At 46.8% G+C, this 27,578-nt stretch overlaps 2 protein-coding genes and 1 long non-coding RNA gene across 12 annotated transcripts in view; 2 read left to right on the top strand and 1 right to left on the bottom strand.

Moving 5' to 3' along the window:
• The window catches only part of Rffl (ring finger and FYVE like domain containing E3 ubiquitin protein ligase), a 70,073-nt gene extending 67,058 nt beyond the window's left edge, over nt 1-3,015 (top strand). For 4 of the 7 annotated variants that reach the window (XM_029483018.1, XM_029483017.1, XM_029483020.1 and 1 more), the window contains one exon: nt 618-1,190. In XM_029483018.1, coding sequence (XP_029338878.1) covers nt 618-799 — 182 coding nt within the window. In that variant the 3' untranslated portion in view covers nt 800-1,190. Of the gene's footprint in view, nt 1-617 lie in introns of all 7 variants that reach the window. The other 3 variants (XM_021176217.1, XM_029483016.1, XM_021176219.2) reach the window with 1 other exon arrangement.
• Nucleotides 2,551-25,667, bottom strand: Lig3 (DNA ligase 3). Of its 4 annotated transcripts, none has more exons than XM_021176205.1 (20): nt 25,500-25,667; nt 22,882-23,435; nt 21,059-21,202; nt 18,676-18,876; nt 17,793-17,944; nt 16,989-17,155; nt 16,808-16,885; nt 16,066-16,234; nt 14,563-14,718; nt 12,768-12,899; nt 12,193-12,272; nt 11,350-11,437; nt 11,016-11,093; nt 10,650-10,773; nt 9,406-9,548; nt 9,006-9,080; nt 8,447-8,593; nt 7,195-7,402; nt 6,516-6,637; nt 2,551-5,547 (listed from the first exon to the last, which is right to left on the bottom strand). In XM_021176205.1, the coding sequence occupies exons 2-20, from the start codon at nt 23,429-23,431 to the stop codon at nt 5,317-5,319; spliced, it is 3,045 nt and encodes a 1,014-aa protein (XP_021031864.1). In that variant the 5' UTR covers nt 23,432-23,435; nt 25,500-25,667; the 3' UTR covers nt 2,551-5,316. The 4 variants fall into 4 exon arrangements, with proteins under 4 accessions (XP_021031864.1, XP_021031866.1, XP_021031865.1 ...); XM_021176207.1 differs by having other exon boundaries at nt 18,676-18,873; XM_021176206.1 differs by having other exon boundaries at nt 25,504-25,661.
• Nucleotides 25,668-25,680: 13 nt separating this feature from the next.
• On the top strand, nt 25,681-26,813 carry LOC115032302. The gene is made up of 2 exons (XR_003837941.1): nt 25,681-25,924; nt 26,499-26,813. It is a non-coding gene; the product is annotated as an uncharacterized LOC115032302 (long non-coding RNA).
• The last annotated feature ends 765 nt before the right edge of the window (nt 26,814-27,578 follow it).

Here is a 27,578-nt window from a genome sequence, read left to right as displayed (position 1 = left end):
TTATGATTACTGTCTGAATAAGTTGAATTAGCAGCTCTTAGTCTACTGTGGGAGATAAGTGAATTATCATGCAGTACGATAAGCAGTCAGGGGTATGAATAAAATTCAATGGCTGCAACACAGAAAAGGGAGCGGTGTATCTGCCCATGTCCTTCTCTTAGGAAGTCTTTTCAGAAGCTTGGAGGTAGGTAGATTGTTGGATAGCACATGGGCTCCCCCATGATTCTCAGCTTTATTAAATCAGGTCTATGTTTACAGATAAGCCTTAGGATTCTTAATAGACCATTTTTAACAGTTCTGTTTATATCCAGACTTTTCTGAGCCGGTTATTATCTTTTCTGCATATTCTTCCCCAAGGGATGTGGTACCTAAGCATTGTTCACTCACTGAATTACAGCCTCCTTGTCCTGGGATATTTTTGATCTGAGAGTACTGGACTCAAACTTTTGTTATGTTAGCAGGCGTGGGTGCTTAACAAGCAGGTGGGGTGGTTTGGTTGCTGAGGTTTTGTTTTGGATGGTGCTGTATTTGAGGGGAAGTGTGGATTTGGGGGTTTCCTTAGTGCAGGCCCTTATATACAGAGACATCATCCTTTCTTTTCTGTCTTGTTTGTCCAGGGGGAGCAGTGCCTTCTGGCCTGGAGGAGAACCTGTGTAAGATTTGCATGGACTCACCCATTGACTGTGTTCTGCTGGAGTGTGGCCACATGGTGACCTGTACCAAGTGTGGCAAACGCATGAACGAATGTCCTATCTGCCGGCAGTATGTGATCCGAGCAGTGCACGTCTTCCGGTCCTGATGGCTAGCATTGGTTTCTTCAGTGCCTTACAGGACATAGCCCAAGATGTCTGGGCTCAGGGTTGGTCCGATACTGTGAGCAACTGGCAGTGTTCTTAAGACTAGGACAAGCAGAGTTGACTGGCATGCTTGTTTTAGGTGGCAGAGCCCAAAACCAGTGGGAACTGGTTCACATCACATGGGTGAAATGCCTGCTTCTGTGATCATTGGATGGTGATGGTAATCAATGAAGAGGTCTTTCCAGAACGTGGACCAGTCTCTCTCCTGTCCTAAGACCCATTTCATACATCTATATACCACTCCTCCTGTCAATCATAAGTCCTGCTAGAAATGGTCTCTTTCTCCCACCCCACTCCCAGCACATTTGGATTTAAATTTCTGGTCTCTCTGGCTTTCTGTGTGTTAACGTATCTTTTAAGGCTTCTCATTTGCCTAAAACCCATTTCTTTCTATGGACCAAAAAAATATGTTAATCGGGCCAATAGTATTCCTTAGGTCAGAGTTTGGATCAGTAAACTGACCTCTAGTGAGAAATTAAGTCTTAAGTGATATAGAAAAAATCCTAGGTTGAGTCACTTCTGTTTAGGACTGGGGTTGGAAAGAGCCAGTCTCTGGCCTAACTGCTGGGAAGTCCTTCAGGGATGGTGCTGTTTCTCTTTGGGTTTGACTTTGTATCATCCTTAACTTTGGATTATGAGGAAAGAGAAATCAAGGCAGTGGCTTTGTCTTTGTCCTCTGGTCCTCATTTTCCAGCATGCTAAAACGCTTTTAAAAAAATATTTTCTCTTCCTTTGGTCTTAAATTTGCTTACTGAAAGTATAGGAACTTCGGCAAGGAGCTCTGTTCTCCTCTAGCTTGGCTGTACATGGAGTTCTTGGAGAGCAGACATACATACAGGACAGTTCATGAGGCACTGAATGTGTTAGACTATGCCTACGGCTGCTGAAAAGTCTTAACTGCACTCTGTTCTCAGCTGCTTGGGCAGGTCAAGACAAAGCATTCTTTAAATCATGATTCCAGCCCTCCCGGGGGCTTTACACCACTGACACAACTGAAAGGTTTGAGTTATGTTTCCTAGAACAGCTCAACAAAGCACAAGATATAGCATCAGAAGAGCTGTGTGTTCCTCTGTGGAATGAACCCTCAACTTGGCTAACACTACCCTTCACTGTGTAGCTATGTGAGACTGGAATAACCAACCACTCACTCATGATTTGGAAAAGTAGAGGGACGCCTCTTAGGGGACTATTAGAAATGCTTAGGCTTCTCCACTGAATTCCTTCAGAGGATCAAGTAGTTCCATGAAGCTGTTGTCAGAGATGCCAGGCCCACTTACCTCTGCATTCTAAGTCCAAATGACCAGATTTTGGGTCAAAGCTTTTGTGGATGTCAGGGATTCAGAGCCCTCCACAAAGACTCCCTTGCCTTCCCTCCCTGAACAGTGAGTGCTGTAGTTTACAATGTTTCCAGATTAGCATGCCCACTGATTTTGCTGCTCCTGGACTCCACTGTGAAACAGGTCTGATCTTGCAGCTCAGTAAGACCTAACAGTAACATTAAAGCCGGCTGGCTCTCCCTTATGACTGCTTTCTCTTCTGAGGCCTTATCTCCCTACCTCCTGTACAGGAACAGAAAATACACTGATGGCTGTGGTTAGCAACCCAAGTAACAACCAGAACCCATGTCATTTAATTTGGAGACCTCACCTCTAAATCTCTACCTTTGGTGTTCTCATTTGGGGGAAAAAACCAAAACATGTCAAACAACTTTATTGTTAAGCCAAATGAAAGTTGGAACCCATCCAGTTAACATCTCAGGTAGAAAAACCTTAACCTTTTTTTTTTTTTTTTTTTTTTTTGGTTAAATACCTGAGCCCCCTTTTTGTTCTTCAAGGATCCTTGGTCTTAATTAATGTTGAAACACCTAATCCTTCCAATTATTCTGTGGATTTTGCTGATTGCGCCAAGATTTCAGTTGAGACTTAGTTTTCAAAGACGCTGTTTCATAGGTTGGAATAGCCGGTTCTAAACTAATAAGCTGTAAAGGAACTAATAGTCTATGTTGTACAAATTTGTTGAGATCTCTTGGATGTAAATGTGTAGCTCCAAGTGGCTTATATTAAGATTTTCTCACCTGGGTGTTAAAAGCATACCCAAATGTGTATTTTTTTGTTACAGAGCTCTGCTTTATAATTTTGTAATAAAGTTTAAATACAGATGCCTGTCCCATCTGGTGTGTGTGGGATAATGCCAGAGAACTTGTAAATGCAGGCAGACATCAGGCCACATGCAGAACATTGCTCTTCAGAGACTGCATCCCACTTATGGAGGTACTTGGCCACCTGGTCTTGGTCAAGGTACCCTTGCTCTGTGGTATGACTTGCCCAAGATCACAAGAGTACATTGGAGAAATTGTGGAACAGTTAGAAGTGGATCTAAGTATAAGATTCTCAAGAGCAAACGGGAAGCACCATGTGAAGTTAGTTACGGTCCCACTGTAGAGGGGCCTTCAAGAGCTAACAAGTAACAAGTTACCCTGAAAGACTGACAGTAGGTAGCTTTTGAATACAGACAAGTGTGGTTCAAAGGTTGGCCCAGCCTAAAGAGCAGACTACAGAGTAAGCACAGGCCTGTACCCACCTACCTGAAGAGGTGCCTGAGGGGAGGGGAGTGTATCACTTCTGGGAGAACTGCATGAAAGGATTCTACCCTGTCTCTTGCTGATGGCTGGACCTGTTGAGCACCCAGCAATGAACAATGCCTGTCATCAACTGGCACTATGTAAACAAAGGCCACAGAGGGCACGTTTTCAGCCGTGGGGAGGTTTCAGGTGATGGTGCTTAGGGTTGTGTGGAAAGACAGGAAAAATACAAAGGTCTACATACAGTTTAACCTCTCTGCAAAGGGAACTGTACAAAGATCTGACAGTGAGTTGGAGTAAATATATAGTAAGGCATTAAAGGGACAAAGGGCTGAACTTTTGGCCCTGTGTGATGGGGAAGAGTAGTCTGATGCTCTACCAAACTGCTTGGTCCAAGTGTTCAAAGCGCAAAGCAGCTTCTGCCTTGAGACTAGTGTAAAATGTTTTACTTACCAGACTGAATGTTGCCTACTCTGCCCTCATCTGAGCATCTACACCCATGTCTTAAAGAGCAGGTGAAAGATAGAGCCAGACAAGTAAGCAACCACCTAACGGGATCTTACTTTAGGAGTTACATGGGTGGTGGGTCTGTAGCTTAGAGGCTCACAAGTTCCATCATAGTAACCTAGCTCACAGGAGGTGGACATGTAGGCCTGCTGAGTTGATAAGAACAGAGAGATGATTCTCAAGAGGTGGCACAGCATAGACAAGGAAACCAGTTTCCCACAGTTCCTGGGGAAGCCCAGGCTTAGACCCGAATGTGAACTTTTGTTGGTAAGCTAGGCCTCCTTCTGGACAACCTCTGTACCAGGGTGTGCGCTGCATACCTTAAACAAGGTGTCTGCGGTTAGTGGCAGCTGCCCAGTGGTTCAGCAACAGTGACTCTACCCATTCCTCTTGAACTGATGCTCAGGTGATATGTGATGTCACTGGTAACTTGAGACCATTTGAAGTTGTCTTGAAATGTTTATGGTTTTCTCCAGTCACGCCAGCCACATTTCAAGGTCTTGATAATCAGATGAGCCTAGTTTAGGACATTTCTACTGTTGCAAAATACCCTTGTGTGCACTTGTACACAGCAATCATCCTTCTTTACCCTTCAAGTGCATCTGCCACACATGACACAGGAGCCAGCCTTGGTAAGCAGGGGTAGACTTTCCCAGCTACGGACCTGTGCTCCTGAGAGTAGTCAGATGTTGAGAAGGCAAATTCACCTTCAAGGAGCCTCCGTCTCCAAGGAGGCCATCCTGTAGATGTCAGCCTCTCCCTCCAGGCAGTGGCCTGGAAACTATAAACATTGGATACCACTTTGTTCTTTCACGTGAGGGTTTAGACCAGGCATAATAAAGATCTTGCCACATACAAGAAGCGTCCGAGAAGAGTTTAAATACAGCTTTTAAGATGCACATGGAAGTGAGGAGCACAGGAAGTAGGCTCTGCTCAGCCTTCATTCCTTAGTCTCAGAGGAAAACTGCAGGTGGAACCAGTGGGGGAAAGGATACTTATTCTTGTTTAAATTCTTATCCCAGGTTAGCCTTGAACTTCTGATCCCCGTGACTTCTTCATGCCTAGCTTAAGATTTCTTATTTATAAAACTGTAGTACAGTGGCAGAGTGCTGTACATAGCATGAATAAGGGTCTAAGTTCGTTCGTTATCAGTACCTCAGACAACTAGTAAAAAAGACAAAGCTAGCACCCGGATCTCAAAGTTCCAGTTAAACTGCTTGTGTCCACAGCAGTTAACTCCTGATCCAGAAGAGACCATGAAGAATCAGAGGGTATAAGAAAGTAGGCTGCTTGGCAAAGAGGCCCCTACCCTTCAGGCTGAGCCACATAGAGTGGGCAGGAGAGGACAGCCCAAAGAGGAAGACCAAAGTCCTAGCAGGGAGCTATCAGCCTCCGTTTCCGGATACACGCCCAAATCCACTCTGAGGAGACCAGCTGGGCATCAGTGTTTTCCCTGTTACCTAGCACATGTGTGGCTGAGCCCATGTCAAATTCCTGTACCAGGTCCCCATCGAATGCCACAAAGTAGCGTTTGAGACGTTTGAAGTCTGGTGTAGAAGGTGGCAAGTAGAGCCGCACCCCAGTGAAGACATCCAACAGCACCTGCAAACAGAATGGTGTATCCAGAGTAAGCCCCAGCCTGGGTACAAGTGGGCCTTCACCCCTGATTACAGGACAGCTAGGGATGCCTGGAGAAAAGACAGAGGCATCGCTATCCCTTCCTTCAGTCATTCAAACTGACCCTGGTCTGACAAGTTCCTCCTGACAGAGATGGGCTCTGACATCTGAGACCCAGCTAAACTGTTTGGAAAAAGGATGTTTCTCCAAGAGCCACCCAATGCAAAACACCCTGGAAGATCAAGTTTGTTCTGCACAGCTTCCTAGTCAGAGGGCCTGGGGGTCCTGCTTATCAGTGTAGATGAGTTCACGGGCTTCAGGAAGGGCAGAGAGATGGGAGTGGTTTCTACTGAGAACTGGGTGGGTGCAGGCCCCGAGATATCAACTTCTGTACGTATGCTTGGGCATGGGTGCAATCTGTTCATCATGGCCAGAAGCTAGCCAGGGCACCATAGACTAGCTAGTAGGTCCTGATTTCAGGACCTGTTGCCAGACCAGGGACTAACAAAAGGGAAAATAGGCTCCTTACTGGGAGCTGTCTATGCCATGGCAGTCTCCCTTTCCTTGCTGGATAGACCTGCTCCGAGAGACAGACACACAAACATGCTGCACCCCACCGCCAGAGTGGGCTTCGTTCTTTAATGTGAACTGTAACAACACTGGCAGCTGGGTGGGCTTGCAGCCTCTCCTGCTAGGCCGGCTCTATCTCCTGCCTGTCTGCATAGCTCTCCTTCCTCTTTGCTGGCTGGCCCGCCGCCTCTGCAAGGCAACAAGAGGGCACGGGGTGGAGGAGCAGTAGGACACCTGCCCAGAACAGGAAGAGAGGGGAGGGGCTCCAGGAGTCTTCCCCACAGAATCATATGGACAGCTTTTCACATTCACACACAGGAGCCTGGATCTCCAGTCCCTGAGCCAAACTGGCCTGTGTCCAGCACCACTATTCTTACCCTCACCTTTGTCAGGCATGGGGTCTCATCAGTAGCTTTCCTCTTCATTCCCACTTTGACTGGAGAAGACTTCACAGCCAGCTTCTCTCCTGGTTTCATGGGGGAAGGCTTTGGAATCGGTATGATGCCTGCAGGAAAGCAGAAGACAGGTATGTATAAGGCACTAGGTCTGATCCCTAGCAGTGCAAACTGGGACATGCCTATAATCCAGCACTAAGGAGGTGGAGACAGACGGTTCAGAAGCTCAGAGCCATTCTCAACTACATAGTGAGTTAAAGGCCAGCCTGGTATAGAAAAACCCTGCCTCCAAACCACATAACCAAGAACAAGAAGGAAGAGGGTAAGGAACAGCCCCGAGAGTCGGGAAGAGCTCAGAGATCCAGTACTTCTGTTGTAATGATGAACGAACAGGGAGCAAGGCTATCAGCTGGACCTTTACCTCTAAGGTGGCCCGTCCCCAGTCAGACTGGCTGTCCCTGGGTCCTCTGCCACCCAGGTTTGCTGAGTAGATAAGGGGTTCCGGGGAGACCAGTTTCTGGCCCCCTAGCTAGTCACGTGCTAGGAATACACTGCCGTAGGGGACACCCAGTCACAGGACATCAGAGTTGAAATGTATGCCTATGTCCTACCGTCCCTGGCCTCCCCACAGCCCTCCCTCCCCATCACCTCCAGCCCCTTTACTTACCACCTCTGCTACTGGGGTTACTGAGCTTCTGTTCGGTGGTCTTGGCACTGGCAGAGGACTTACTGGGGGGGCCCTTGGGGCCCTTGCGGGGCCCAGCAGACCCAGCAGTGCCCTCATTCTCGCCACTGCTGCTTCCAGTAGTGGGGCTTGCCTCATCTTCAGCCACCACAGCGAAGTCTGCCTTGTCTTTGGACAGCTGGTACAGTTCCTGGGAAGTAGAGGGGGGGTGCGAGTTGTCACTCACAGACCTACCTGACCCGTGTCTGGAATGAGTGCTTCCTGGCACATATAGCTAAGGAGCAAAGTAGGGCCCTGGAACCTGAGTAATTTGGGTGCAAGCTACTTTCTGTGGCAAAAGTTTTAATTCTTTTCTTTTTTTAATTATTTATTTCATACACTGAAATAAATACAGTTCACTGTAGCTGTCTTTAGACCCACCAGAAGAGGACAATCAGATTCTGTTACAGATAGTTGCTGGGAATTGAACTTAGGACCCCTGGAAGAGCAGTGAGTGCTCTTAACCTCTGAGCCACCTCTCCAGCCCAAAAGTTTTAATTCTTGATTGGCTTTAAACTTAAGATCTCCCTGTCTCAGGCTCTCTGGTACTTACGTTATAGGCTCAGATGAACCAGGATTTTATTGTTATTGTTGTTGTTGTTTTGAGACAGAGTCTCACTCTATAGCTCTGTCTATCCTGGAATCCACCAAGTAGATCAGTCTGGCTTTGAACTCAGAGAAACTTTTGACTCTGCCTCCTGAGTGCTAGAATTCTAAAGGTGTACAAGAGTACATTCTACCTAAATCTAGTTTTTTCTTGTGTATGTCTGTGCACCATGTAAATGTGTAAATGTCTGGTGGCACTGGATCCCCAGGAACTGAAATTATAGACAGTTGTGAGCGAGCTGCCGTGAGTGCTGGGAATCACATGGGGGTCCTCTGTAAGAGCAGCCAGAGCTCTAACCACTCAGCAATCTCGCCAGCCCCTAACCCTCAGTTCTTAATTAGTTAGGAAAATAAGACTGTGGCCTGAGGCAACTCCTAAATTTGCCTGTGGAAAGCTAGGCTCTTCAGGGAACCGGAGGAAAGGGAGCCAGAGGAAAGGGAGCCAGGAAGAAGAGGTACCAGTTTCAATCTTGCTTTGTCCCCATGGAATGGAGATAATAAGCCAAATGACATGTGAAGAGGCTAGATGCCCAACACTCCAAGAGCAAGATAATGGGTGATGACACTTAGAAAGCCAAGAAGCTAGCACCTTGAGTTGGGGGAGGTTAGTGGCAGATTTCCAGTCCTTGTCGTCCCGGATTCGGGTGCATCGAGGAAATCGGATGGAGATCCCATCAGCAGTGTGTGCCTCAGATCTGGAGAATTCTGCCCCTGTGATCTCCCACACAGCAGCTTTCTGTCAGAAATAAAACAGGTGGATTATCACTGGCCAGGAAGGAAGAGGTCTCCAGCAGACAGAAACAGTGTCGAGCGTTGAAAGCACAGAGGCTCTCAACAACAGCCAGGAGGCCTGTGTGCCAGTTATGCCTCCTCTTGAATCCCGTCTGCTTGCACAGGGCCTGTTTTTGTTTAGTTCTAGAATAGGCCTCTTTTACAAATGGAAAGGAATTTGCTTCCCCCCATGCCCCCCCACCCCCCACCCAAGGACAAGTCCTCAGAGTTGGCTGGTTAGCCCTGTGCCTGTCATTTGGCTGAATATCCAAGTCCTATCCTGGGTGGACCTTAGCAAAACTGGACTAACTTCTGAGGTACTGAAGAACTACAAACTACTTCGGGGGTAGGGGTCACAAAGCATCAGGTGATGATACCTTTGGGTCTGGGACGATAAAGTCAGGATAATAGATCTTGTTGATCTTCAGCCAGCTGGGTATCTTACTAGGATCCTGAAGGAGAAAAGACACTGTTTTGGGCTCCTGTCATGCTGGAGCAAGGTTTAAACCCTGTCTTTGGTAATAAGACTGTGAAATGACTTAGCGAAAAAGGATGACCTTTCACTCCAAGTGATCTTCCCTCTTCAGAGAGGCTGTGGCCCATCTTCTATAAGACAGGCTCTCTGAGATTGAAAAGCCTAATCCTGCTTCTATGGCCAAGAAGTGAGCTCCTTTCTGAATTAAGAATCGGGACTTGCAGATCTCAGTCCTCAAAGCACAGCCTGTTTCAGGAAGGACAACTTGCCCAGGCCGAGGGGCTACCAGGTGCCTTCCTCACCTTGCTGATCTTCACCATATCCAGCTCTTTCTGCAGGCGGGCAAGTGTGGCATCATCATGGCCTCCAGCACATTTTGTAACAGTGCACCACTTCTGGCTGTCAGGGTCATAGCAGCCCATGAGGAAGATGGACATCATTCCACCTGGGAGGGGGACATGAATAGAGTTTGGGCTAGAAGGAAGCACCTCTGCCAGGCCCATGGTAGACTGCTTAGAGAAGAACGAGCCAAGGCCTCACGATCAAGAGTGTTAGAGTAAGCCGGGCAGTGGTGGCGCACACCTTTAATCCCAGCACTTGGGAGGCAGAGGCAGGCAGATCTCTGAGTTCGAGGCCAGCCTGGTCTACAGAGTGAGTTCCAGGACAGCCAGGGCTACAGAGAAACCCTGTCTCGAAAAACCAAAAGAGAAAGGGGGGGGGGGGAGAGAGAGAGAGAGAGTTAGTGTGAGAGTAATCACACTCGACTTACTGGGCTCCAGTGAACTGGACAGGACCTGACACATCACAGACACAACCTGACAAACTGCCTAAGTGGTCTGCAGATCTCAGCTTTCTCTCCAATCAAGAATTTTTGGGCTGGAGAGATGGCTCAGTGGTTAAGAGCATTGACTGCTCTTCCAGAGGACCTAAGTTCAATTCCCAGCAACCACACGGTGGCTCACAACCATCTATAATGGGATCTGATGCCCTCTTCTGGTATGGCTGAAGACAGCAACAGTGTACTCATACATTAAATGAATAAATTTAAAAGAGAAAGAAACATGTTTTCTGAGAGGGAAGCCGTTAGGCCTTGAAACAGCTGGTAGCTGAGCTTCTTTGTGCCAGGACTGCGCAGGTTATGCTTGACCAACTTACTTTTAATTATTATTATTTTCCCTTTCTTGTTAAAACACTTTTGTTATTTTTTTTTCTGTGTGCACTTTTGTGCAGCCAGTCAGAGTCCAGTCTTCATACATGCTACAGGGTGCATGTGGGTGGGGGTCAGTTTTCTCCTTTTACCAAGTGGATACTAGTGATCAGTTTAAGTCTGAAAGCTTGGGGGCAGGGCTTTAAACCCACTGGGCTCTCACCAGTCTTCTTACTCAGCCTCTGTGTTTAGGACTGAAGCCCCCCGATGTCTCTGCCTGATGTGACCAGGGCCTTAGATCCCAGGACCAAGGAAGCCATGACTGGCAGATGAAGCTAGTAAGAAGGCCAGTGTGTGTGTCTTCTGATAGAGTACCACCACAGGGACCAAACCACTAACCTTTGCTCCCTTGCCCATAGAAGGCCCCAAGAACCACCAGATCAGCTGTATCAGCCATGGCCCCCTCATTCAAATAATCTTTCTTAACTTTCAGCCAGTGCCGCTTCCCAGGCTCATATGTACCCTGATGAAACACAAAAAATAGATCACAGATAATGGAAACTCCATAGAGGTGGGGTCCATCTTTTTCCCACTATGGGCTGATCTCAGTGTCAAGGCACTACAGGACATACAAAGCCATTTTCAGATCTAGGACCAGCCTGCCCCAGTTGAGTGGGAAAGACTCCTACATTGTTCTCCCTCTCGCCCGCCGCCAATGCCTCTGTCACCTCCAGCAGGAAAAGACGGGTATAGCAGCTATCTTACCTTCACATCCTTTAGCACCAACCCTTCCAAGCCCTCTCGGATCACCCGGTTTATCATGTCAGCCAGGTCTGAAGCTTTCTGAGGGACAGTAGGAGAAATGTGCGGGCTCGTGTAAGAACAGGCTGTTCATTTCTAGACACTAGTGTGTATAACTTGGAACTGCTGTGCCTTTGAGAAGCAGACTGCAGACAATTAGGCAACATCGGCAATGGCTAACGACAAACTTACCAGCACTCCCCCAGAGAATACCTAACGGTCACCCTCTCACACCCCATGGGGTTCTCTGCTCTGGTTTCAACCATCAGATCTCTGCCTAGGATAGGACTCCACTTACTGTGACTTGCTTCATTTCTGAGAACATGATCCGGTTACGGATTTCAACCATGTTGTCATGAAGAAACTTCCGTCGCTCACAGAGAGGCCTAAGGGAAGTAGTAGATCTGAGGTAAAGAGAGAGGTAAGGCTTTTGCCTCTCTCCCACTCCTAGCAGGAACTCTGACACAGGACAGTGCCCAGTGATAGAACTGTTGCTTCAGGAAAAGGACAGCTATGGATCCAAGCTCCCATATAAACAGTTGTGTGGTCAAGGGTTGCAAGGGCTCTATCAGCTGTAGCCCGCAGTTCATAGCTGTGCTTTCTACTCTACTGAGCCAAGAGAACACCAGCCTCCAGCCCAGACCACAGCTTCTGCCTCACTTGGACAATGTTACAAATCTTGTGCTATCCCTAACCCCCAGGCTGGCACAGGCCTAGGGGACCCTTCCCCATCAAGTCTTTCTCCTTTCCAATCCATGGGTGTAGCTACAGAACCAGGATTAGGGAGAATCCTAAGTGCATAAAGTATCAGCTGTGTAGGTCCAAGCTGTTGGATGTAGTTCACTCGACGGTCAGTCCCCCTGCTGCTTCACCCATGGCACCCCCGATAAGCTCACAGATAAAATGCAAAACTGTTCACCCTATCTTTTTCCTAACTGAAGCCTCCACAGGCCCACCCCAGATAAATTCCCAGTGAAAATAAGAATCTTGGTTTAAAGATGGTAGCCATCTTTAATCAATCCAAAGGTCGATTACATGTTTAATACATGTTAGGCCCTGGGTTTCATCCCCAGTACTGCAAAAAAACAAAAAAACAAACAAAAACAAAAACCCAAACATGTCAAAATACGTGTTAACTCACCTGTCCATCAAGCTGACATCATTAAAGTAGATACAATCAAAAACAAACAGGCAGACATTAGCATCCTGGAAAGCAGCTTTCTGCAGAGAAAATGAGGCAGGAGGCACAGGAGGGCATGAGATCAGAGGAGTAGCAGTCCACTTCAGAAGCCCCTTGTAGACAGTCCTGTCAGTGCCTCCATAGATGGTGCTCACTAAACTAGATCCCAAGTGTTTCTCAAAGGCCCAAATGTTAAAGGTGTGTTCTCAAGGGTGGTAATGCAGGGGAGGGACCAAGTCATCAGCTCCTAAAGGGATTGTGGGACTGCCCCCTTCCTCTTGCCATGCTTCTCAGCTCATGATATAAATGGCTTTGCTCTGCCACATGTTTAGTGATCTAAAGCTATGGGCCCCTGTAACCTCTAGATATAAAACCTTTCTCCTTTATAGAATGGTTAGCTCTGGTATTGTTACAGTGATGAAAGAACACATGCTCAACAGAAACCAACTCAAGTCTAAGTTGGCTCTAATATCTCCCCTCCACCCTTTGTCAGACTGAAAGCACATTTTTTTGCACACAGGACTCTTAGTGTATACCTTGTGCACTCCCAGAGTCCCAAAGGGCAGTGGTTTGCCTGTGTTGTTGTCAATCAGGAGCACCTCGGAATCCAAGATCATGCTTTGACCCCCAGGAAAAGCTTTGGGTATATAGTCCTTGAAGTGGGCCACCTAGAAGTAGAAAGGCAGCTTGGCAAGGAGGCCTTGGCAGTAAGACCTAAAACTAAGCCACAGTGATCAAGGCTCAGGCAAAACAGCCCAGAGAACCTTGCAAGCCCAAGCAATGAGTGAAATGAACAACTAGGTTGTGTCAGTCTCCTGAAGAGTATCAGGCTATCTGCTTTATTACCTCTGTCTAGATCCCACTGAGTCATTTCCTATGGGCTACACAGAAGGCTTGGAGGAAAAGGAAGAAACCTTTTCCTCGGTCAGGAAGGACCTGCAGGTAGACAAATATGGGAGGGGAAGAAAAGAGGAAAGACAGGCAGGTGGGGACTAGTGTCCTTTCAGAGGGTTGGTGTTATCAGGCTGAGGACTGGGAAGGGGAAACAGATGGGCTGCAGGGCAGACAAATAAGCCCTGGGAAGAACAAGGAATAAGAATAGGCTTTCCCCTACATGGGAGCTCTGAAGCCCCTGCTGTCTTCAGAGTATAAGCACTGGGACGGGGTTCTTCCTAGCAGAGCCAGAGCCCTAATTTCTGATACTCAGTGGGAGAAGTCCCACTACAATTCCAGGTATTTCCTGACAATGGGTACCAGCAGTTGGGTCGGGAGAGCCTGACAACGCCTCTGCTGAGAGCAGCCCTAGGGTGTGTAACAGGATGAGGAAAGACCTGACCGACCACCCTTACTCCCTTCCATCCCCAACCCAGCCCTTTAAGGACCGACAGACATGGACTGATGACACAGTAAGCACTGAGTCAATCCACAGTATTTGGAAAAGTAAAGAAAGCATATTCTGGAAAGCTGTGTTCAAATGTTCCTGGGTCACAAGAGGGACTGCCTCATACCATCCTTATAACAGCCATTCCTGATCAGCTTCTAGCACACCTAGAACAAGAACCTCACTTAAAGGTCCATGCAACACTACTGCTCAGCTCTCTTGCTCAACACAGAAAACAAGTGGCCCAGCCACCAAGTTTCTACTGGATCACACAATATACCCCCAAAATATAGACTCTTGAGAAATTGAGTCAGAACTAGGAAAGAAGTGGGCAGCAAAGCCAGGAGTTCCATTTATTCAGGAGCTACTGGAGCCAGCTATCCCAGCTGCTTCTCTTCCACAGACCTCACAGGCCTGGCCCTAGATGCTGAGATGGGCTGAGGAATGAGGCTCTTAATTCCCATCAGTTCTGAGTAGGGCAGGGATCAGGATCCCAGACAGTCCCACAACACTGTACACTTAACACACTCTAAGCTCCATGAAGGTCAGAATTTGTATCTATGTCTGTACGTTTTTATGTCCACTAGCTACCACAGTGCACAGGATTTGAGAAATACTTGTTGGGCAAACCAATGAATGATAATCCTTGTACAAGAACCCTTATCTTGTCCAGGAGCTCAGGGACAGGGACACAAGATTTTCACTGAGCTGTCTGCACTGCATTGTTTCAGGCAGCTCTTTCCTACCTGACTAACCCAAGTCTGGGCTCACTGGCTGTCCCAGCTAAGCAGCCTTTCATTACAAGAAGAGTGCAGGAATAATAAATTCCCTTCATTCACTTACAGAAAAACCGAATTTCTTCCTGTGAAACACAGCTTGAAAGGCCCTACAGTTCTGGCCCGGCGGTTTTTAGAGGCAGGGAGGAGACGTCCTGCTGAAAGGGTATTTACCTTGTGAGGCAGGACAGGCTTGAGACTGCGGCTGAAGTAGCTGAAGTGGTCCCCCTTCTTATGCACCTGGACTCGCTCACCATCGTACTTGATCTCAGAGAACATGCCATTGGGACACTTCTTCATTGCATATTCAATGGATTTGCAGGCCTCAGCCTTGGGATGGAGAAAGCAAATGTAAATGCCTTCAACAGCAGGTTTCCTCAGCAGGGCCTGGGGCTGGGACTGTCAGGACAGAACTGGGTTCTGGAACTATTGCAAAGGGCTGGACAATGCTGCATTCTGATAATAAAATCATTAGCTGATATCCTGAGCTACAAAGCAAGATTATCTCAATTATAGAAAACAAAAAGACTCATCACCAAAGTTGGTTTAACGTTTGCATTCTGAAGACAAATGCTCTCCATTCTAGAATAAAATTCTCGTGAAATGGGATTGACTTTTCTCAGTAATGTAGGCTCTTCCCAGGCACCTGGCTTATAAAGCACACTTGCTATCACAGTGTGATGGTGGAGCTAAGAGTGACAGTGGGGCTGGCAGGGTAACTGGAGCCAGAGACTGACAGAACACCCAGATCCAGACCTACTCACTCACATACTGGCAACCACCAGACCCAAACAGTAACTACATTTTGGGGGTTCTTGACAGGCCACAAAACAATGTTATCTCATCTTTGATATGGTCCCTTAGAGGACAAGTGCTGAATGAGAAACCTGAAGGTGAGGAGGTTATGCGCTTACTTAAGGTCAGGCAGCCAGTGAACAACTGGACTCAGACGTGTATCTAAGCCCTCATCCCAAGCCTGTGTGCTAAGGCACTAAACACACAACCCACACCATTCTTCAGACACGGGTGTGGGAAAAGACTCTAGGAAGAACTCCCACAGACGACAGAAAAGCCCCCACTCCAGGCGAGGGAAGAGGTTCTGACCCTGGCATGGAGATCACACTATTTTAGCAAGCTAGTCTGTATTTCTGGTAGCAAGAGAACTCTTTCCTATTCCAAACATAGAAACCTAAAAAAAAAAGGCTCCCTGCATACCCCTGGAAAACCCAAGGAGACTTATAGCAAGCGGCAGAATACCAGATGGTGACTCTGCTACACCTAAAACCAGAAGGGATGGCCATCCTCACTAAAGATCCAGAAATCCAGTTATGTACTGGAGTGAGGCTCTACTCCTACAGCTTCTTTTCCCTGTCACAGGAAGCCTGGCTCTGTTGCCACCTCTGAGCTACCCTGCAGGAGGTCACAGCCCTGTCTTCAGGTGTGAGGCTAAACTATTTAGTTCCATGTGCCACCCCCACAGGGACAGTAAAGTGCAAGAGGCTGGACTCAGGTTGTATTAAATCCCCTACCTTCTTCTGAACCTTCACTTCTTGGCCTAGCACCGCTCTGCTCACCTCTACTCTTCCCTAGCCGCCTACCAGAGTTCTTGCCTTTCATTCCTGAGATGCCAGCAACTTGAAGAGACATGGATAAGAGGGGCAAGGCAGTGTTCCTCACCAGCATGGGCTGCACAGGCGTCATCAGTGAGGCCTGGACACTCAGAGCCCGTCGCCGGCCTGGGTCTTTCTCCACCTCCTGCTCATTGTGAAGGACTCGCTCCACCACATCCTGCAGGTTGCGCGATGCTTTGAAGGCTTCATAAGCATTGGGGTCAAGGGCATCTAACCTGTCAAGGAGAACAGGAACAAGGAAACAAAGCTCTACATCTGACATTATGGCTGAGGGTGGCAGTCTGTCAAGACAGGAGAGGTGTGGGGAAGTAGCCTGCTTCCATCCTTTAACTTGATGATGTGACTAACCTATAGAAGTGGGCACATGGAGCCACAAATAGTTATGAAAGTATCCCAACACAAAATTTATTTAAAACACTTTTTTTTTTTTTGTATCTTGAATGAATAGTTCTTGAGCATCAATTCTCTAGATTTTGCTATGTCAATCGGCTGGAAGTCAAAGCTGGCACAGGGAAAGACAAAAGAGAGAATTCAGGATTTTGAGCCTCATGCCTTACATGGCACAGACTTGGCAGAGAATGGGTCTGGAATGGCTTCTTGCCCATCCCAGACTTTCAGTTGTAGCAGCTTTGTGTTAAAGATAGTTATCTCCACTTTGTTTGTGAGAAAATGGATCTGGAAGAAGTAATAATGAGGGTTCCAATTTGTAGCAGGACTCCCCAGTCTTGAGAGCAGCCAGGAAGGAGGTATTGGCAGTTCTGGGCTGTGAGAGCGGCTGTGGCACTTACACGTGTTTTGCACCCGAGTTCATCTTCAGATCATGTTTGATCAGCCGAATAATACACTTAAGGTCATTGGCTGTGCACCTAAAGAGACAAGGCACACTCAGCTTCACCTCTCAAGGACTTTGATCCCCCAAACCTCCCTTCCATGCCCATGGGGTCTGCTTTCCATGGGGCCACCTCTCACCGGGAGGCTATGTCCTGCAAGGCCTGCTGCTGCTCATCCTCTTTGGTGAGCTTGGAGAGGTGCAGGAGGAAGGCATCCACTTCCTGAATGGTGAGGAGGCTTTTGGCAGCTGGGGGGAAAGACTTGCTCTGCTCAAAGAAGATTCTGATCGTCTCTGACACGTCACCCTGTCTCCAAAAACCAAAATGCCACTGCTGCAACCCCAGGGAGCTTGGGACGGATGCCAAGTCAAGAGGTCCAGCACAGTAGCTGTCCCTAAGTCGTTCTTCTTGGGGACTCTCTCCCAGCCAGTTCTTAGGCAGGAGGAGGGGCCCATCTATCCACCCGCCTGCTTTAGCTGAGCAGAGGCACAGCACTAATCTAAGACCGAGCCAATCTGATTCCTGATTAAGAGTCTGGACCAAAAGACATGGTCCATCCTTAGTAGATGCTTGGATAAAAACTTCCTATGGCACCAAGGCAGGAGTCATGGACAACCGAAGATGAATAGAAAGTCCAAAGGCAGAAGGGGAAAACAAGCAAGCAGATAAAGCCCAGCATAGTCCCAGGAGAGACAAAGGAAGTCTCAAGCCCTGACTTTTCAGAGAAGGCTTCTATGGCTTGGCAGTGGTATGTTTTCAGTTATCCAACTTAGGAAAGAAACAGCTGTATCTTCACACTTGGCTTCCCAGCCTAACGGAATCTCATTCACTAAGTTTCGGTTTCCTACACCAGCATGTGCTTATTATTGTTTAAAGTGGCTATGGGAAGGCTATTCTGGCGGAGTCCCACCTAGGTTATGACCTCCCTACACCCGTATCTGACCTGTTCTAGGTCCCGGGCCATATCATCTGGGTTGCAGTTAAAAATTCGGCTAAAAAGTTTTACAATCTGCTTATCATTCAAGTTGTAAACACTCTTGATGACACCAGGCAGCAGCAGCTTCACTGTCAGGTACACATCACCGTGAAAGCCATCTGAAAAACAAAGCAAAGGAAGCCCCATTAAGAAATGGAGATGTCAGGTGTGATGCTGCACGCCTTCCATCCCAGGATTCAGGAGACAAGCCTGAATGCAGATCTCTGTGAATTCAAGGCTACCCTGCTCTATAGTAAGTACTAGGACAGCCAAGGATATAGTGAGGCCCTATCTAAATAATAATAATAATAATAATAATGAGGAAGGGGAAGAAGAAGAGGAAGAGGAGGAAGAAGAGGAGGAGGAAAAGGAAAAGGAGGAGGAGGAGGAAGAAGAAAGCAGACACTGCTTCCCACAGCTCCCTGCATGTGTAACTGTCTCACTTTTAGTCTCCCAATGGGCAAAGCCCCCAACTTTCACATTGTGATGAAATAAGAGATACCAAATGACAATGTGCTAGATCCATGAAAGAAACAGAGCCAGGGGATTCTACTCTACACTGGGCATGTGGTTCACCTAATCATATATGCTAGTGGGACATTTCTCTGTTCTGTCAAATGTGATGGGCTCCGCTGCCTTCTGGGGACAAAATAAGGGCAGAAGAAGAAATCTGCCAAGCATCCAAGCAGAACTGGCCATATAATATGCAGGGTCTAGTGAGAATTCCAGCTATGAGATCCCATTTCAAGATGATCAAGAATTCTAATATACAAGTGTCTTTGCACATCAAGCTGGCCATGGCTCTGAGCTTTTCAGAGGAAAAGCATGTTCAGTATATGTACAGTCCTACCTCCTGTGGAGCCTTTCTGCAAGAAGTCATGGATGATCTGGGTCTTGGTGTTATAGCTAGGATTTTCAGCCACCATGCCGCACAGCTTCCGGAACTCTCGTAGCAGACAATCTTTGTGCTTAGGGTCGCATTTACTTGCAGACAGACTCGTTCTAGGAGCAGGGCTGGAGGGGGCTTGCTCAGAGTTGTTGGGTTTTGCTGCTGGTGAGAGAAACAACATAGATGATTCATTTTTCTTTTCTGGGGAAGCACAAAAAGGAGGAAGACTAAAGTTTTGCTGGGGGCTTATGTCATTTTATGCAAGCCCCCAAAGAGTTCCTGGAGATAGATGTCCCGGATCCGTGTATAGACGTGGAGGCCAAGGAATCAGTACAAATACCACTGCATAAAGACTACACTGAGAAGCACCCATGTATGTGAGTACCTCACATAGGAACAAAGGCTGCTTTCATGCCACAAGCCATCAAACGGATCTCAGAACAATTGTCATTCTGACTCCACATTGCTGGGATGAAGAGAGAAGAAACCAAAGGACCTGTAAAGCTGAAATGACCGTCACTGTGGACTGTCAACACTACTGCAAACCTGACAGGTTATAGAGCTTACTGTCCTCTTACTGATGAGTCCAAGGCCTGAGAGCAGACAGTTTTCAAGACAATCTACCTCCTTGGAAGAAGAGGGAAGACAGGGATGCCAGCAACAAAGTCAGGGCCCACCAGTGTGACCCAGCTCATCTTTTCTTTTTGTCAAAATAAAAGGCACCTTGGTTTATCTGAGAGAAATCTCAGTGATTCTCACCTCATTGTAACCACTTTCAAGAGCAAGGCAGAGTTATTATATCACGGAGCTGCTGACTAAGGCTTCTTGTTTGGGTTTGTAAACTTTGTCTGTCATCATCTCTGACCTAGAATCTGATCTGGGGTGGAGATCTTTCCAGAACATTGGTATTTAGCCAGGTTCACAAAGAACAGCACCCTAATCTTCTCAACTCTTCTAAACTCCCTGGACTGTGCCATCTTTAGTGTCAACTGATTCTTCGGCATCTCTATCATTGGTCCACTACCAAGCACAACAGGAGTTTTCAAATAATAAAATCTAAAAGAGATGGCAGCACATGCCTGGATTTCTAACACCCAGGAAGCAGAGACACGAGGATCTTAATTTCAGAACAGGCTGGACAAGACCTCTCTCATATTTTTGGGTTGGGAGTAGCCTTTAATGGGTGAGCCATCCCTCCAACACAAGACTGTCTCTTAAACAAAACAAACCATGCATGCATGTGTGTATGATAAAACTCCTACAGAACCAGGTGCCATTTCTATAATGTTATCTCTCATAGTCCTCTGACAGGACTGATGTCTTGATTCACTGACAAAGCCGCAGACACTCAAATAAGTGAAAACTTGCTCAAAGCACCAAGCTGTCAAGCATGGAGCAAACCTCAATTCTCCTAACTCCACATCTAGGCTTCTTTAAATTTCCAGACTGTTCAAGTCCAAAGGTTTCATCTTGTTATTATTTTCTTCAATTGAGCCAGCCATAAGAATTGTTTATCTCAAACCATAAAGGGTAAATAACACACTACTGGGACAAACAGACATCAAAGTAATACTAGCTCCCCTGTCAGCCTAAACTTCAGTCCATTCACAGAACGAGCATGCGAGTAACAGAAAAGCACCTCCTCCGGTTAAGTGAAGAACAAAGCCCCTCTTCCTACATGCTTCCTCTTACCTACATCCAATAAACAACCCTTTCAAGGCCTATATGCACCATACTTTCTAGCAATGATTCACTGATTCCATGTCCACAAACAGTTATTGTTATGCAACAGAAACAAGTTACTTATATATGTGCATGATAACAAATTACTGTTTATCTTACCAAGCCTTAAGTAAGAGATAGGAGAATCTGAATTCAGAGCCCATTACAAACCCCTATACCCTCCATTCAGAGTTCCCTTTGGTTCTAAGCTCATACAGCTCCACTTTAGGAATACACGGGCACAGAAAATCAAGAGAAATCAAAGGAAAACGTTTTATGCATGACCTCTCTCCTCAGTTCAGGCAAGGGCAAGTTTGAGCGACAATTTCCCAGAATTCTGTCATTTAAAAATATAAGAGGAGCAGGTTAGAAAAAAATCTTTTTGACCCAGGTAATAACTTTAAGTGGAAGAATTCTTAATAAACCAACATGTTCCTGATATATCAGAGATTAAAGTACACAAAGAAATATTGTCCAAGTGGAGCACAGGGTTAAACCATGGCCAGACTGCCCAGACAGAAGCCAGGTATGGACACTTGGTAAAGCAGTGTTTTCACTGAGCCAGAGACTTAGACACCAAATAGAGGGCCTTAACAGGGGACATCGCTGTAACACGTCTTACCTGAAAAGCCAGAGAACTTCCGAGGATTGGTACTGGTGATAAACGAAGCACCTTTCACTGGAGATGTCACCTGGCCAGTGGTTGTCAGCTTAGCCTGGACAGCAGCTTTCTTCTTAGGTGTGGCAGCTGCTTTAGAAGACAGGTCTACAAGGACCCAAAAAGAACGAAAGCACCCTTCAGACAAAGACTGCCAAGAAGCTGAGATTTTATCAAGTTTTCAAATCCTTGTTTGGTAAGTTTCTATTGCATTATGACCCCAGGCTGCCTAGTCCTTTTGAGTAGAGGGAGGAGTTAAAAGGTCAGAGAGAAGGAAACAAAGCGAACAGACAGATATTTTGGATCATTACTATCAGTAACTTGAATTTTCATCAAAATTGCCCACCTTTTATCCAGTGTATAAGAATTAGTACAGATTTGGGGGGAAACTAATAATGGCTTTTTATTAAGATTTTTATGTGCATAGTTGTTTTGCCTGCATATATGTCTGGGTATATGTGTGTGCCTGGTACCTAGGCAGGCCAGAAAAGGGTGTTGGATCCCTTGGGATTAGAGTTGCAGATGGTTGTAAGCTGCCATGGGGGTACTGGAAATTGAACCCAGGTCCTCTAGAAAAGCCACCTTTGCTCTTACCTGCTGAGCCATCCCTCCAGCCCCAGTGATCACATTTTGATAGATAAAAACTTGGAGCTAGCTCTGTAGAGTAGCCTCAAAATATAGAAACAACGAAGTAAAATGGAGAAAGCAGAGCATGTCTGTCTGGCACAGGTAGGGAAATCTGAGTGCTCACTGCATTTCCTTCCTAGTGAGATGCAAGTCAGGATGAAGGCCAAGAATAACAGAGGCCTGTCTTTAGAGCCACAGCCTTTAGCTCTATTACTTTAGAGTCTGAGAGCCCTAAAAGGTTGGTGGTTGCGTGTATTCTTTAAAATATCACTATCTAAAAGAAAGACCATGAGTACCAGGGTTTGTAACACAAGCCTGTAATCTTAGTCCTGAGAAGACAAGACAGGAAAAGTGCTCCAAGTTTGAGGCCAACCCAAGCTATATGGCATAGCAAGGACACATTTCAAAAAAACCAAAACCAAACATAAAACAACAAAACAAAACAAACCCCCAGGAAACACTGCAGAGAAAAGGAGGCCAAAGAGATATGACAATTAAATATAATGCCCAGTCCGCTCCTACACCTGAGCCCTGCAATGGAGGAAAAATGTACTACTCAATTACAGCCTTCAGTCAACTGACAGAACAGTAGACAGATAAGTTTACTGAGGCTGACAGGTAAACTATGATCTCGGAAGAAAAGATCCTATTTTTCAAGATACACACTGGGTACCTCCAGGGCCTGGTGATACAACTTTCTCTGAATGGCTCAATAAAAACCAAGCCTGATATGGAAGAGGGAATGAGCACATAAACAGAGATGATAAAGCAAAATGACTTGTTATCAAGAAGGAAATCTGTGTAGAGAGCCTGACTGTTCCTATTCTTTTTTTTTTTTTTAAAGACTTATTTATTTATTATATGTAAGTACACTGTAGCTGTCTTCAGACACTCCAGTAGAGGAAGTCAGACATCATTACAGATGGTTGTAAGCCACCATGTGGTTGCTGGGATTTGAACTCAGGACCTTTGGAAGAGCAGTCAATGCTCTTAACCGCTGAGCCATCTTTCCAGCCCCTGTTCCTATTCTTTTAACTATTCTGTGAATTTGAAATTATGTCTAAGAAGGATGCACAGAGAAAGAAATCTCTGAGACTTCAGTCTCCTGGCGCCCTGTCCTATCAGCACCAGCAAGCTGAGAGAGCAGGCTCTCCCCTCACCTGCAATATGCTGGCTTATCTGTTCCTTTTCATTATCTTCCAGCTCTTCCCAGCCTTCCAGCTCTGTGAGGTCTTCAATTTTTTTTGTGGTGGCCCGCGCCCGTTCCAGTTTCTCAAACATGCACTTAATGTGGTACCACTCTTTCATATCACCCCCAGACTCTGAGAAGGGGTTGGGCACCACTTTGCCAATGCGGCACACGCCCTTTACGATCTTCTCCTTGCATTTCTTGCAGCCAGCTGTGCCCCGCTTGGCATAGTCCACACAGAACCGCTGCTCTGCCATCGCACAGGGGCCAGTACAGAGTCCCACATGCGACCCTGGCCAGAAAGTAAGGTGGGTGGCGCGTGGTCTTAGATGACCTCTCTGGAGAGCTAGGACAGGCTTTCTTCTCTGGAGGAGGCAGCACCCACCGAGGAGATTTGTTTCCGACCACTGGCTGAACTGACTTATGGCAGCCCAGCGATTCTGTTCTGAGAACAGGCACAGTTCTTTTCTGCCAAGGGCACAAAGGTTTTTCGGGAAGAGGATCTTGAAAGCCAAAGTCATATAGCTGCATAAAAGGGTAGAAACAGACAGACAGACATGAAGAATCCAGGCTTCCAATTTCTCAATGGCTAGAATCTCATACAGAGCACGTGGTTAACCAAATACTTCCCAATGCATTAAGTATTTACCACCCAGAGTTCTGATACAGGAAAAACCAGTTTCCAAAGGGGTGTGCAACACCAACACTGTAGAGACTGCTTGTAAAGGTACTCATAATGGATGGTGACCTTTAAATATTACCAAGATACTGAAGCTATGTCTTAAAAATAAAAAAAAATTACAATATGCTTATGAAGTTTCCCTGTGAAATATAACACATGAGACACTTTCAGAAAACAATGAAGCCATTACAACAGTTTTGGGATTTCAGAAGAGGGCCCCTTTGAGAAACAACTAATCAGAGTCTATAATCAGATTGACTGCCCAGTTCAAAGCCTTACTTAGCCATTTATCAGCTGTGTGAGCTCTGTTCAGTTACTTTACCTCTCTGCTCCTATTTCATCTGTAAAATGCAGCTCACAGTAGTACCTCATTCAAGGAGTAGCTGTTTCTAAGTTGTTCCTTAGAAACAGAATACGCAATTCCCTTGCTTAATTCGGCGACCTGAATCAGGGGAGGTTGAAATAACTGGACTGTAAGAATCTAAGCAAGTGATGAACCAATTCAAGTGGAAAATGATTATTCCTATCCCTTCTTATATCTGTAATTACTTAAGTGGCTTTACAGTTTTAATTTTCAATTTACTGGAAACTATTTTTAGTCCCCACTCTACTGAGAACTAAAATTGATATTGTGTCAGAGCAGCAAGAAGGCTGAGGTAGAGCAGAGCACAGCAGGTGTACTACTGAAGAAAGGGTTGGAGGCCAAGCCTACCCATCTACAGTGGGGAGGGAAAGTGGGGCAGATATCAGGCGACTGGGTTTCCTCCAACAAGGTGGACCCTAGTCAGCCACCTTAGTTGGCCGATCCTCCCACCTCCAGCCCTGGAATTATAGGTATGAACCACCAAGCATGACTTCAGTTTATTTTCTTTTATTTATTTATTTATTTAGAGATAGATTTTTCTATGTAGCCCTGGCTGTCCTGAAGTCACTAGGAAGAGCAAGCTAGTGTTCTGAGTGCAGGGATTAAAGGCGTGTGCTACCACACCCAGCTCCAGTTTTATCTAAAAAAAAAAAAACAACAACAACAAGAACAATTACAACAGGACTAAGAGCTAGTTATGGTGGTTCTCGTCTGTAATCATATCAGAAGGCAAAGACAGAAAGATTGCTGTGCGTTCGAAGCTAGACAGTCTGGTTTACTTAGTAAATTTCTGTCTAGCCAGGGTACATCGTCAAGACCGTCTCAAAAGGAAAACAAGCAAGCAAACAAAACCCCCAAAGATTAGAACTACTTCATGGGGTGGTTAGGAAAACTACAAGGAGTACGAGGGCAAGCCGGAGGTGGAGTTCTGAAGTTCCTGAGGATGTATACCAAACTTGTGTATTTGACAATGTTCGACTTGGGGGAGGGGAGGTCCGTAACTGGCAGACTCAGGGGGTCACACAAGCCCTAACCGTTAAGAATCTGAGAGGCGAGTGACGGCCGGCAGGGCTGAGGAGGAGCTCAGGGCGAGTAAGAGTTCAACTTTCTGTAGAGTAGAGTGGGTAGGGTGTCGTATCGCCCATCCCGGGATACGACAATTAACTACCGGGGGAGACCGACGCGAGGAGGCCGGGAGCCCCGAGAGCCCGAAGAGCAAGCAGCACGCCGCTCTGCCCACAGGCTGTGCGGGCGAGCCGCGGCCGCGCAACAAGACGGCGGAGAGGGACCGGCGGCGGCCCGGCCCCGACCCCCTGAGAATGCCCACTCCGGTATCCTGCCCTTCCCGGTGGCTGCCGGGGGTCCCGGGGGCCGCGGGCCTCCCGTGGGCTCCCGTGGGGGCGCCACGTCACGGAGGGTGTGCCCCCAGGCTGAGCGGCGGGCGGGGGAGGAGCCACGGCCACTCCAGCCACGCCGCGTTCGGCCCCGGCCCTCCCCACACGGCGCACCGCGGCCCGCCGCGCCGCGCCGCGCCGCCCCTCACCTGCCTTCTCGGCTGCCCTGGCTCTGACGCTCCGCACGAGCCACCGGACCAGCAGCCCACAAGGCCACGGGCCCCGCACGATGAATAGACCGCCTGTCTCTTTAAATACGGGTACTCGAGCCGGACGCAGGGCGCAGGCGCAGTAACCGACTTGCGCCCTCGGACCCCGCCCCCTCCGGTCGCCACGTGGGTCACTGTTCTATTCCGACCCGGAAACCTTGAACTGAGTATTTGTTGGGTTCGAGTGGCGGCTTGGGGCGCAGCGGGCCTGAACTTCCTAGAGTTTCTCAGATTGTTAGATATTGAAGGTAGTGTTGAAAAATCATTGCAGTGATCCTAGCGATGGAAAACTCGAGTCGTTCCACCTGTGTCTTCTGCTCCGCATGAGTTTTGCTGAATTAAAAGACACTACTTTAATTAAAAAGGTAATTAGAAAATGTGAAGGAGAACAGGGACTGTGGCCCCGTTTATGTCATTTAGCGAACTAGTGCTTCTAAACCTCAAGTAGGCTCTGTGAGTTCGAGATGGCTAATTTTTCAAAAATAAAAGTATCCAGGCCGGGAGGTAAGTGACCTTGTTCAGTCTGAGAAGGGCAAACAGTTGGGCTTTGTTAGGTAAATAAAGTGCAGATCGTGGAACGAAGTTCTATTTCTGAGGAAGACTTTAGCCTTTATTCCAGAGGGAAAGAACGCTGTGAGGGGTCACTACAGTTGAAGCTGGAGAGACTTAAGACAAGCCGACTCACTAAAAGGCTGTTGTCCGTATCAAAGTGGCCTTGGGATGGAGAGGAAGGTGTATGCTTGAAATCATTTACTTTAAAAATTATCTGTGTGAGGTGCTCAGTTATTCATAGAAATGAAGGGCTGATAGCAGAACTGGAGAATGAACTGAGGGAGGAGGCTCTCTGGAGTTCAAGGTTGAGTGGCTGCTGTACTGAGGCCAGCTAGATCCTGGTGTTTGAAATGAGGTGAAGGCTCTTTGTTTTCTCTTAACTTGCAGCAGGATAAACCTGGGTTTGGAAATCGGAAGGCCTTAGGCTCAAGGACTCCAGTTGAGGAAGCGTGAATATTTTGACTGGAGTTGATCTTAACCCAATGGACTTTACCTGTGCTGACCAACCCTTTCATCACAAGCCATATATGCGGTTGCTGAGCCCTGGAAATGTAAGCAGTCTGAAGTGAGAGATGCTGTAAGTGAACACTTCCCCAAAGAGAGTAAAATACCTCATTAATAGTGATAGTGCATATATTCCAGTTACTTGCTGGCATAATTTTTGATGTGTTGGGTTAAATAAAGAATATTTCCTGTCACTCACCTGTTTGGTTTTACTGTTTTTGAACTAGGGCATCAGAAATGATGGGGCTGCATGCTTAACTACCATTGTTATCTCTCCAGCTCAGCACTCCACAGACAGAAAGCCTGCGGTGAGGAGCAGTGGGTATCTGCAAAGGCTTTCACTTCTTACACCGGGTTTCTCTGTATAGCCCTGGCTGTCCCAGAACTCAAACTTTGTAGACCAGGCTGGCCTCAAACTCAGAGATCCACCTACCTGTGCCTCCCATGTGCTGGGATGAAAGGTGTCTGTCGCTACCATGCTGCCTGCATCTACTTCTAAATGAATGAAATTCGAGAGCTAATGAAATGAATGGTTAATAAAAGAGTGTTGAACCCCTTAAAAGGGAGTTCATTATGTCTTTGTTAATGATGGAACTGTACAAAAATACTCAGGCCCTAAGTATTTGGTTTGCTTGATGAGAACTATGTAATCATCTCTGACTTAGGTGCCCCTGCTGTGAAACAGAGCTAGGTACCAAAGCTGCCAACTGCATATCTTTCCTTTCCTTTCCTTTCCTTTCCTTTCCTTTCCTTTCCTTTCCTTCCCTTTCCTTTCCTTTCCTCTTTCTTCTTTTTTTTTTTTTTTTTATGTTAATACATTATATTTAATTTTCTATAAACAAAATTATATATGAAACATTTTTTCATATCTTTTTTTCCTTTTCTTTTTCTTTTTTTCTTTTTATTTTAGGGGAGGACAGTCTCACTGTGTAGCTGTAGGCTTATCTCCAATGCAGCAGCACC

Source organism: Mus caroli, chromosome 11 (assembly GCF_900094665.2).
Source record: "Mus caroli chromosome 11, CAROLI_EIJ_v1.1, whole genome shotgun sequence".
Taxonomy (NCBI): Eukaryota; Metazoa; Chordata; class Mammalia; order Rodentia; family Muridae; genus Mus; species Mus caroli.
Note: the sequence above shows the minus strand (reverse complement) of the source record. Positions and strands in the feature narration are given on the sequence as shown.